We start from the raw sequence: 12,886 nt of genomic DNA, 5'->3' as shown, positions 1-12,886 counted from the left end.
AAAGCTTTTGCTAGTCACATACTTGTATCTCTGGCCTAAATAATAAAGATTTCGTTTTGATTCATACAATCTCTTATCTTCTCTCTCTATTTCTTCGTATTCGTACTTCACTATGTTCTTCTCTCATGCTCTCCGCCTATTGGTTACGTATATTATTGTCTGACATCATCTACCAGAAAATAAAATTCAACAATGACAATATTAATCAATAATTATTACATTATTACAAAAGTTCTCAATTGAATTAGACTAAGTAATGCACCAAAAGTTACAGCATATTAATTGAAATAAATTAAAAAATTATAGTGGACTGGATTAGGATATCTCCCGGCCCAGAAAAAAAAAAAAATTAAACCCTGGTCGTGACGCGGTTTCTTTTGTGTAGCCCGCTGTTCAAAAAAACTGGCCGCCGATGCTATAGCCTGAAGTAATAGCACGTTGAGCCGCAGGCACAGCTTATTCGCGGGTCCAGAGGCTTCCCGAGAAAAGAGGATTCCTTAAGGGATAAAACCGTAATTACGTGGAACTACAGGGGTAACCAATTTACTGCCTCGTATCGGTCATTCATTTAAGCTATAAATATTGCCTGCCGTCTGTAGCCATATTGATCCGCGAATTGAAGTATTGTTTCTGCATTTTCGTTCTTGCTCTCTATCATCGTCAGTTTGGTAATGGAGGCGTTCTTCGAGGGGAAGACAGGCAGTTGGGGCTATGATTCGCTCAAGAATTTCCGGCAGATCTCTACGTCTGTACAGAAGCACCTCAGGCTGGTGAGTACTTCTCCGGTTTGTTGCTTTCTCGGCTATCTATTAGGCGTTTTCTCGGTCTTTTTAGGGCTTGCGAATCGGTACTTGGCTTTCTCTACCTTCACGATTGTGATTATTTAGGAAGAATTCTTGATGATGTTTACGGCGTTGACCCCTTTTAGTCGTTCAATTAGATGCTCTGGTTGAATTTTGGGGCTCTTTTTTTTTTTATTTGTTCATCGGTATTCCAGGGTTAACTTGCTGTATCTCTTGTTGCATGATGTTTTGTCCCTCACGTGTTGGTTTTGGAGGGGTTATCTTGTTTTATATTGGTACTGAATGATTTTCCCCTTTTCTGTCTGGCAGTCTACCCTTATTAATTTCTTAACTTTATTCATCTAGTCTTCGGAGATTTTTTTTGAATTACTGTTTAAAAGTTTGTCTCAAGACGTGCTAATGCTTTTGATGACTGTTTTTTGTTAACATTAGGCTGGTTATTTTGAGTTCTTTTATGCCAGGGTATTTGCTTATGATGTAATTAATCTATGGATCTATTTTGCAGGTTTACTTGACACTATGCTCTGCTCTTGTGGCGTCTGCGGCTGGTGTTTATTTACACATCTTGTTCAACATTGGTGGTATCTTAACCATGCTTGGATGTTTTGCTGGCATAACATTTGTTATGAACACGCCTCCATCTGAAAATGTATTGTTTTCATCTTCTTGTAACTTTTGGGATCTTTTTTCTATTGTTAGTTGATTTATCTTACTTTTCATTTATGTTGATATTTGTTTCATTTTATTTGAGCAGAGGAAGAGGCTTGGTTATTTGATGGCAACAGCCGTATTGGAGGGGGCATCTATTGGTCCACTTTTTGAGCTTATTCTTGACTTTGATCCAAGGTAATGCCATATGTCTAATGAAATTGTGGCCCTTATTGATAATTTAATGTTTTTGGTAAACATATATCGTATACACTTCTTTGTGCAAACTTCATGAAAAATCATATTAATTTGTTTTTTTATTGTAAATTTGTGAGTTAGAAAAATATTTTCCCCAATTATAAGAACCAAAATATTAAGAATTTTAGAAGCTTTTTGACTTCCGTGTAGAATTTCAGAAGCTTTTTGACTTCCAAGTTTCAATAGTTTATGTAGCAAAATGTTTTTTTAAATGATTAAAGAGTCTTAGGTACAAGATTGTAAGGTTTAGTGGTCAAGCTGATGGATTTTTAATCCTTCCCTTCTCTATTTGCTGGATGTCTCTCTAAATGGCTATAATCTGTAGTCTAGATATTGAAATTTAATATTCTGGACATATTTTAATTATGACATCCTAAAGTGAAATTTGGTTTCATAGGCTTTTAGTGAGTCAATGAAAATTTGTTTTAATGCATTCCAAGTGCTAGAGATGGAGGAAAAAGAAGTTATCCATTCAATGTCTTCATTTTTTTTCCCTTTTTTTATTATTATTAAATTTTTTTACTATTTATCCATTCAATGTCTTCATGAGTTCGTTGAGACTTAGGGGCTATTTGGTTTCCTGAAAAGAAAATGCACTGTAAAGTAAATACAATGTAAAGTAAATGTAATGCATTTTGAATACTTTGAGACTGTTTGGTTATCTGCAAAATAAAAGTAGGAGAATTGTTTCCCTTGTTTGGTTAGGTAGATCCAGAGTAAAGTAAAAGTGATTTTTTTGTAATAATTTATTTTGGCAGTACAACTAGTGTATTTATAAAATTAATGTCTTTATAATAACTTTTACTCCATGTATATGTATTTCAACACAAACGCTATTAGTTCTACCATCTACTTATCTAGTTTACCACAATTTGCACTCGTGCATATGCTCAATGCAACAAATTTAGTTGAACAGTATTGTCTGTAAAAATAATCGTTAAACATTCCTAAAATATTATATTTTATAAAAACTGTTACAAATATTACAAACTATATTTCTAAAAAAAAAAATGAAACAAAAATTTTTAGTTGTCAAACTATCATAGAGCTTGTTGTTAAAATAAGCTTATCCAATAAATTCCTAAAAATCAAATAAGAAAAATATAATATTTTAGGACTTGTCTGTGCTGGGCAGCCAGGCGTCTTTATATCCTCTTCCACAGGGATGAGGCCGTTGGTACGCTGGACGGAGTCTTCAACAACGGCGAGCTTCTCCGGAAGCCTAGAAGGCAACAATCGATCACTGTTAACGAGACAACCATCCCAAGAAGCCCTGGGCCCGTACACCGAGCATCTGTGGTCGTCGAAGGAGATGCGACCAGCGTCAAGAGAGAACCTTGGAGCGATATCGCAAGAGCGGCGACCAAAAGCATCGACGGCGATCTCCGACTGGGTGTCTCTGAATCGGTGGGAAGATATGCGAATTTTCTAGCCCTCCATTTGTAAAACTGAGGGCTTGCCTATGCCATTTTCATCGGCAGCGCATTTGTTCGGCTTAAGTTTCCTCCGCCATTTCTGGAGCTTTTTACTGAAGATTGAAGCTGCAAGCCAGAAGCTTCTATCAATCTCTTTGATGTCCCGGGAAGGGATTTTCTTGGTTTGGGAGTAAGAGTCTAGATCTATGTGGTCCTTCATTGGCCTAGCATCTTCCATTTCGCATTTTGAAGTCTCCAGTATGAGGATCGAGTCTGCATCAACCTTAATCTCGCCGGCCACCAAGACGTTGGCTGCAACGGTGGATGAAGAAATGAGGAATTTTTGCCACCTTGGACGATCCTATCTCGGTCTTTCTGGTGAAACAAGGACGAGAGAGTGCTCCGGACGCGGACATCACGTGACTTGCGTTGCTGACACCGGCCAGGTAGGGGTCTCGACGAATCCACGTCGAGGATTCGGTGACGGGACCAAGAACTCCTTGGGGGAGGGATCACCACCTGAAATCCTTCAGGATACAGAAACCCAAAAGCAGTGTAAAAACTACTCAAATATTATTCATCTCAAATCTATCTCCATTACATGACATTGACTACCTATTTATAGCCCAAAAGAAGGAACATACTAGGCTACACAAAACAAATGAAAGCACTAAATCTATGTAGCTATATAAGCTACCAAATGGATTGAATTATCCTGAAGTTAACACAACTAATGGCTCAGCTCCGGCGTCATACTACCGGGGTAGGAGGAACTTCAGGATCATAAAAAGATGTCTGTTGTCCACAAGAAGGAGGCGGGTGTGGTTGGCTAAACTAGCCTGGATACTTCCACTCAGTGTCATTCACCCCGTCTAAAAGAGACTTCAACATAGCTGGAGTTGATGAAAGTTTTTTATGAACTTAAGGGTTTGGTTCTTTTTCCTTTCTTTCTCATCCTTATCATTAGAATTCTCCTTCTTAGTTAGCTCCTTCAGTTGGTAATTTTCAAGGTTTGAATCAAACCCGACACCAAACTGATCAACCATGACAATATCAGTATCCAAAGCGAGCGCCTCCATGCACTTTGTATCAGAATGTACAAAGGTATCAAGGTGTTTTCCATGATCTGCTTGAATCATACCGAGTCTAATATCAATGATGGAAAGCATGCTCATTGTCCTATCAGGAATGATAGGCACGACTAGCTTCGGTTGGGAATCCATCTTGCTCTCATCATCATCATCATATGCAGGTTGCTCTAGATCAAGAACTTCATTGAACATGTTGTCATCGTACACGTCGTACACCGGCTCATCGTAGAGAGGCAAGAACGACGAATTCGGCAATGGATCTTCAAATTCTTCAAAGCCGAACTCGACTGAGGGTGAGGTGGAAGATATCTGATCATCTGAAATGTCCTCGTCGTCGTCGTCGGTTCGTAAAGATCTTCGTTCAATCTTTGACAATCTTAATTTAAGTCGAGCAATTTCTTGTAGAAGATCTTCGATTTCTTCTTCTTGACATGATGGCTGTCGAGTCCGACGAGGCCACATCTTGCTCTGTAGTGCAAATCCACAAGGTTCTGGGAAAAGTGAACACGCAAAAACAAATCCTAATTTTCAAAAATGATGCTGCCAGTCACCGTTTAACAGGCTGAAAAGCTTTTGTCTCTGGCGGTCCCGTTTGGATCCCAGACGCACTCCACCAAGAACTACTGCTCACAGACGATCCTCTCTAAGCAACTGGAAATCCACCGGTCACTTCAAGAAACAATTCTTGAAGTATGCCTTGGAGAAGATTGGCTATCACTGGGATCTATTGGCAGTCATAAATCTAAGATCGAAGGCAACAATTCTTGCAGACACAACGGATTTAGTTTAAGGAAGAAGAAGGACACAACTTTTCTTATGGGAGATATCAAGAAATACTCAGACATAAAGGGGGTGGAGGAGAAACGGGTGGTTGAAGACTTTTAGTAGTTGCGGAGAAAGATCTGGAGGAGGAGGGCTTATGCTAACATGGGGAAAGTTTGGCTGAAGGTTGTGAAATCTATGGTTGCTACTCAAGGTAAGAAGCTGAAGGTAGCTGTAAAGGGAATCAAGCTCAAGTCTGCAACTCTCTGCTTTAGTTAAAAGAATGAATATAAAGAAGCCCCTTGCAACAACAAGATCTGTGAAGAAAGGTTCCCAAAAGCGAAGTCGGTGAAGAAGACAACACCCTTCTTGGTTACCGGACCACGCTTCTTGACTACGGTTCAGCCTTTTGGGGTGACTATCCGCTTGGAACAAACTACACAGATGTGTTCTTCAAGGAGGAGGAGAAACTCTGACCGCTGACTGCTTGAATGCAAGTGGAGATCGTTGTTTGGGGCGGGAGGGGGATGGGCTGCGAGCAAATGACGTGATGACGGACAAGAATGCCAGCAATTTGCCGGCTCTGATACCAAATGACACCGGCCAGGTAGGGGTCTCGACGAATCCACGTCGAGGATCCGGTGACGGGACCAAGAACTCCTTGGGGGAGGGATCACCACCTGAAATACTTCAGGATACAGAAACCCAAAAGAAGTGTAAAAATTACTCAAATATTATTCATCTCAAATCTATCTCCATTACATGACATTGGCTACCTATTTATAGCCCAAAAGAAGGAACATACTAGGCTACACAAAACAAATGAAAGCACTAAATCTATGTAGCCATATAAGCTACCAAATGGATTGAATTATCCTGAAGTTAACACAACTAATGGCTCAGCTCCGGCGTCAGTTGCGGCTCGGCCACCGCGGCGGCCAGCGAGGAGACTCCGGCATCACGATGAGGATGCCAGCGAAGATTAGGATTGGAGGAATGGCTAATGGCGAGGGAAGCGCTAAATGCCGGCAGCGTCCTCGGCGCCCAGAGCATTTGTAACCCGCTCAATCTGAGCGGGTTTTGAAGTTGCAAGAAAGGCCTTTAGTAACACACCGCTAATGCATCGGAGGAATCTCTTATTTTTCACTCAAAATCAACCAAACGAAGTAATTTAGGAAATGCTGGTAAATGCATTACTTTACTCTAATAATTCTGCATACCAAACAGCCCCTTAAAGAGATAGAGAGAAATGATGAGGAGGTTAGGTAGCCCAATCTCAAAATTTTAAAATTGTGCTTGATGTTTTAATTTTATTGTACCAAATGACTTCGATCGATTTAAAATGCATAGGCGCATTTCTAATCCTAACTAATTTCTAAAATTCGGGTGACAATCTTTTTAAATTTAAAATTATAAGTTACATTTAATAGATTGTATATAACTATTATCTTAAGTATGAAGAATTTCTTTTGAAAAGGTTAAAAATCTAAGAATAAATATGGAAATGATGAAAACATAGCATTTAAATAAGATTCAACCCTAAATGGTTGAGTCAACGCATTAGAACCAATTTAGAGTCTAATTTAATATCCCTTTGACCACTTTGGGGTATAATTTGCTAACCCTTTGATTATTAGGACTCATTGCCACCAACTTGCATTGTTCCTACCATGGTTTAAATTGCGCAATATGAGGCTCGCCTTTGCGCAATTCCAGTAAAAAACGCCTCGATGCTTACGCCTCAAAGTCTTTTTTATGAGGCTTGCGCCTCAACTTGGTTGAGGCCCGCCTCGCCTCACTGGCATGAGGCTTACGTCTCACGCTATATATATTAAAACTCACATAAATCTTGACGTAAATGCCCGACATTGGACTCTATAGGAGAGGAGGAAGGGGAGAGAGTCGTTCATCATAATGATGATTCAAATGAAGAACCCCTTAGTGATGACAGTGCTGATGACTTATGAGTTCTTATGTGATATGTCATTGCTATTTATTTTTGGAAATTGGAATTATATGTTAATGAAAATAATCAAATATTACTGGGATTTGGAAAAGATAGAATTTTGAGTTGAACTACATTTCATGTTGTTTTATTATTGGGATATTTTGATTTCATTTCATATCTTATGCTTTTTTATGTTTTATATTTATATTATTCACTCATTAGTATATAAAAAATTTATCATTTTATGTTTACGCAATCTTTTGATTTTGAGGCTTACGCCTCAAAACGCCTTGAGGCTTACGCCTCATCTCATGAGTGAAAAACGCCTCAATACCCGAATACGCAATTTTAAACATTGGTTCATACTAGCCTAATTCATTGGCTATTACAAAAGCTTAACCTGGATAATGGCTATACCATTAGCTTGATTTGCTCTTGTGAATAGTAGTAAACTATGATGTACCGACACTTCTCCTAAAAAAGGCTTGCAGCGTGACACGCGTCCGACACGCCTCTGACCCGTGCTAGACATGTCAAAAGGTTCTGATTAAAAAAAAATTAGATACAAATTGGACATGTGTCTGACACCCATGCCTTAAATACTTAAATATTATTTATTGTATTTAGAATTTTCATTTATTTAAAATATAAATATTAAACTTCTTATTTCCTATCCACGACACCAAATCAATCGTCCACACTTATACACCATTCATCGAAGATTATCATTTTCATTTCTTTTTGGCAAGTTGCGATTTTGTTTTCACAATCATGGTTTAAAATTGCGCAATAAGAGGCGCGCCTTAGCACAATTTCGCCCCTTTAAGCCTCAAATCCATGCAATGAGTTCATGATTTGAGGCGTACGCCTCAAGTTTATTGAGGCGCACCTCGCCTCACGGTTGAGAAGCATCCGCCTCTAAATTTTTTAAAAAAAGCTAATGTACATGCTCGGCACCGCTAGGTAAATGCTCGGTACATCTAGGTACAACAATGTTTGGTACCACTAGGTACATGCTTGATATCGAGCAGGTACATGCTCGGTACCACTCGGTACTGAGTAGATACATGCTCGGTACCGCTCGATATCTTTCCATACAAACAACTTACGAACTTTAAAAACAAGCAGAACTTCAGTTCAAACCCCGCCAGGAGGCAGCGCCCCCTTGGACCTCAGTAGACCGGTATATTATTGTATTCATGTTGTCTTATTATTGGGATAGATTTCACCTCATATCTTGTGTATTTTTATGTTTTATATATTATTTACTCATTAGTATATACAAAATTATCATTTTATGTTTACACAATTTTTTGATTTTGAGACTTACTCCTCGCCTCACGAACAAAAAACACCTTAATACCCGATTACGCAATTTTAAACATTGTTCACAATAATTCTTGTTGTCATCTCAAAATTGACGTCTAATGTTGTTACACCTTAATACAAAATTATCATTTTATGTTTACACAATTTTTTTTAATATTAGATTTATTCAATTTTTATACACCATTTTTAAAATATAAAAATTATAATATTATGTCCAACTTGTGTTTGTGTCCTATATTTTCAATAATTTATGTGTTCCATGTCTGTGTCGTCGTATCCATGTTTGTGCATCATAGGTAAGAGTCGGGCTTCCTTTTCCTTTTGACTCATCTTGAAATTTTCCCTTTTTGGCATTTTTAAGGTCTCCTTTAATCTTACTGATTGTCATATCCATAATGTGATCCTTCTTCAATAAACCTTTAAGTTTAATATTGAGATCCCTATTTTAAGAATCACCTTTTTGTATTCCTCTTTGACATCTAGCAATGATTGTTCGAATAGTTTTAGATTCTTTAAATTAAAAACAAAGTTGAGTCTCATTTTGGATGGTAGATCCTATTGTATTGCATTATCATCAATTTTCTAAAAAAATCATAATAAACTACAATGGATGATCTTGAATTTTTCTCCTTCACCTTTAATTCCATCCTTCTTGGTTCTACCGAACTAAATCACATTCTCACAAAGTCAATTTATTTTTTGTTTGTCATTGGAAGCCTTTTATTTTTCTTATGTCTTGTATGTTTCTTGTGAATTTTCTTTAAGAAAAAATATATATATATTCTGCAATTGATGATCATTGTGCTTTCATTAACTATTGCTCTTCACTATATGAAGGCAAATTGTATTTATGGAAGTCTCATTCTAAGTTTTTGGATTTCATGAATTATAGCTCCACAACAGCATTGTCTTGTTCTTTCAAAAAAAAAAAAAAAGTTCACTGTTTCAGTTTTCTTATCTATTTGTGAATTAAAGGTGGTGTTTTATTTCATTTAAGTGTTCATCTAAACCCAAAGTACTTTTAAATGTACGGGAAAAACAACTATGTAGAGTTATTCTTATAATAGTTTTTCTAATGAAAGAAGGCATACTATCTTAACGAAATGATCTTCTATGATGAATAGGTAATTAAACCATATGTTTCTCCGGTAATCCTTCTAAAATGTTCATTGAAATGGATTCTTATAGTTGGCTGGGTATATGAAAGAGTGCATTCAAACACATCTTCCAATTTGAAGGTTTGGATGTGCTATATATATAGTTGACATCCCCTAAAAATCTTTTCACATCCAAGTATATCTTTTGACCAATCAACAAAGTACTTTATATTTTTTGGGGTTTCTTCTAGTGGTGTAAACCCATCGAGACGAGCCTGAGTCACCCCTAACTTGTGCTTGATTAATTAATTGAGTTTGAGTTTGAGCTTAAATCAATAAGTTTGAGCAGAGTAAAAATCTTGCTCGATATGATAGAAAAGAAAAAATATTATGATTCAAATAATTGGTATATTAAAATTATAAAAAGAATGAAAAATTAAAAGATAATAAAGAATTACTTGATATAAGAAAGTGAGATATTTCTTTTAATATTTTTAATAAATTTTTACTTAAAACTCTTGAATTTTAACATATTTTAAGTTTATTTTATAGTAATATTTTTTAAACGGGCCTACTCACGAGGTTCACTCATGCTTGACTAATTAGCCTATTGAGATCGGTTCATTGACCATTGAGCTGAGCTCAAGCCCGATTTATAAGTCGGCTTTGGCTCACTTACATCTCTAATCCCTTATTTGCGCCAAATATCACATTACTTGTCTTTTATTTTTTTATTGGTTTTGTTTTGTGAGGCCATTAGCTAAGAGAAAGTCCCTTCCAAGTCCATTTGTGCTTTCCAGGACGGTAGCACTGTTTGTCTCATATGGAATGGATATTGGATCAACCTTTCTGGTTTGTTGCTCCATATATTTGGTGGGGGTGTTCTTTCTTCACCAATTTTTCTGAAAGACAGAATATGTATATCCATTGCTAAACAGGTGATTCAGTTAAGTTAATAAACATTAAAAATCCTCTTTAAACAAAAAAATAATTAAGCTAAGTAAATAACCATGCGAAACTCAAACATCTAAATCGGTTAGTGAGGGCAGGGAAAGGCATCTGCATTTCCTGGATATATGTTAAATTAATTGCTTTTTTATAAATGTGTTATTGAGGGGAAATACCAATTATGCTAAGAAAACACAACGTTTTTATAATTAATTTTATTTTTTGTTATGAACCCTCTTCTGCAAGTAATCAAATGAGCAAATGAGGTTGCATTTACACTTTGGTAGAGCGTTAATCCATTTTTATCAACACTTAATGGCAATCCACCAATGTCGTGGCAATTTGTACGACAATACCAAGGCAATCCAGAGCTTCAAGAGCATACCAAAGCAACCAGGCAACTACTAGAAGCAAATTAAAGAACTTAGCGTGTAGACAAATTAGGGGCAATGTCGTCACAGGTTGGACTTCTCGGACCGTGATACACTGGGCGGAATAAGGCATTGATGATGGGGACTCCTGCGTCCTACAACGTATGTCATTGTTGGACTCTTTTTGGTGAAGTTCAACTCTGGTACTTAACCTAGGTTAATTATCATCACTTCATCGTGAAATCAAATTCGGAAACCCAGTAAATAATCTGCCCCCAAATTCATATGACAAAAAACTTAAATTAAATTATTAAGTATTTATTTACATCTTATAACAGTGAGAAAAGGGATACCGCCTGGACAATAAGCACAAAGGAAGGACTTATGATTATGGTTCTGGTGATAGCTTCTGTTGACATCAGTAGATAAGAAGAGGTCATTGATTGGCGAAGGAGAAAACATATGCCAAGTAGGGTACGACACAATGTTGAAAGCGAAAAGAATTGCTATGTAGAAGGCCCAAGAGGATGAGGAAGTAGGCTATCGAGTGGGGGATAGACAAGGAGGGTGGTGGTTCAACAACCTTGATGATCTGAAAGAGGAATATGTATGCAGCCAAACCTTAAACCGACTATTTTAAATCAACTACTGGAATTTTCCAGAATTAAGAAGGCTGTATGTTAGGCTGTTGGGTTGACTTGCCAAGTTGTGGTGCTACTGGAATTTTTATGTGATCTGTTATATTCTACAATTTTTTAAAGAATCTTTCTAAGTATTTATTTTTTAAATGGCTCCTTTGTTTGATCGACGAAATTTCTGAGTTAGAATCCTGCCAAGCTGAACTCCTTGAAAACGGTGTCTTCGTTCCATAGGTCTCATAATTAGTTACGATAATGCCACGTATATTTTTATATTTAGTCAGCTTTTGAACAAAAAATGGAGATTTCAAGTAAAGTTTATATTTTTTTGATTTCTTAAAAACTGATCCAAATATTCGGTAGTTAATTTTTTGATTCTTTAGTGATATGATTATCTTCAAACCTTCTTTCTTTTTTAATTCCGTGTTAATTAATACCTATTCTTTTTTCGGGGATTGCAGGATATTGGTTACTGGATTTGTAGGCACTTCTTTAGCCTTTGCTTGCTTTTCAGGTGCAGCCATTGTGTCGAAGCGCAGGGAGTTCCTTTACCTTGGTGGCCTGCTGTCTGCTGGCTTTTCAATTCTCTTTTGGATGCGGTTTGCATCATTCATCTTCGGCAGCAGTGCTTCCATGTTCAACATTGAGGTAAGTAAGCAGACGACATGATCATTGAGATCAAAAATTGGAATTGTCCATTGCTGTAGTTGCTTTGAAGTATTTTTTTTTTAAATTATTTTTTTAAATACTATTTGTGGTGATAACCTCTTTCCCTTTGCAGCTTTATCTTGGTCTGTTGATTTTCCTGGGATACATTGTGTTTGATACTCAAGAAATCATTGAGAAGGCCCATCATGGCGACCTAGACTACGTGAAGCATGCTTTGACCCTCTTTACCGATTTCATTGCAGTTCTTGTCCGCATCCTTGTTATCATGGTAAACATGAATGACTTCATTGGTCATCTGATACAATAATTAATATGCAAATAATCTTTATAATATTTTGGTTGTTTGTCATCTTTGTAGTTAAAGAACTCTGCAGAGAAGAAACGCGAGGAGAATAAGAGGAAGAAGAGGTCATAAATATGATGTCTGAAGGTTATCATCTTTTCCTCACGAGTTTCTGTAGAACTGTGTTTGTGATGTTTCTATAACCGACTTCAGCGTCAGTATCTTGGATGGATAGTTACAGAGCTTTCTGTATTCTCCTATTATGTTCCGTGGTCACTTTAAACCGCATGGTATATTTTATAAAATTCCTGAGGGCTTATTTGATTAATTAAAATTATAAAAAAATATTGTTTAAAAATAATTAATTCTTGTTTGGTTCAGGGCTACAGAGATTGACTGTTTTAGACCATGTTTTTGAGGTGTTAGAACACAGTACTGAGCTTATTTTGCTTGGTTACGTAAAAAAAAAGCTTCTAGTTAATTATGCTTAGAATCACTGAAACAAGCCTCGAAATAGGTATTAATCTGTAAGCTTAAGTGAGCTCTTTGGGCATAAAGAGATGTATTTGTATGATATATCGATCAAATGAGGGGCGCGTGCATTTCACTTTTGCTATTTTGGAATT

The 12,886-nt window shown here is 36.8% G+C and overlaps 1 protein-coding gene across 1 annotated transcript; it reads left to right on the top strand.

Annotated features, from left to right (window-relative positions):
- The first annotated feature begins 601 nt into the window (after window positions 1-601).
- LOC110101042 (bax inhibitor 1) lies at window positions 602-12,621 on the top strand. The gene is made up of 6 exons (XM_020828807.2): window positions 602-770; window positions 1,309-1,452; window positions 1,558-1,649; window positions 11,770-11,956; window positions 12,090-12,245; window positions 12,336-12,621. The coding sequence occupies exons 1-6, from the start codon at window positions 672-674 to the stop codon at window positions 12,390-12,392; spliced, it is 735 nt and encodes a 244-aa protein (XP_020684466.1). The 5' UTR covers window positions 602-671; the 3' UTR covers window positions 12,393-12,621.
- Window positions 12,622-12,886: the final 265 nt, after the last annotated feature.

This window comes from Dendrobium catenatum, unplaced genomic scaffold (assembly GCF_001605985.2).
Source record: "Dendrobium catenatum unplaced genomic scaffold, ASM160598v2 fragScaff_scaffold_1583, whole genome shotgun sequence".
NCBI lineage: Eukaryota > Viridiplantae > Streptophyta > Magnoliopsida > Asparagales > Orchidaceae > Dendrobium > Dendrobium catenatum.
This window is presented reverse-complemented; position numbering and strand designations above follow the sequence as displayed.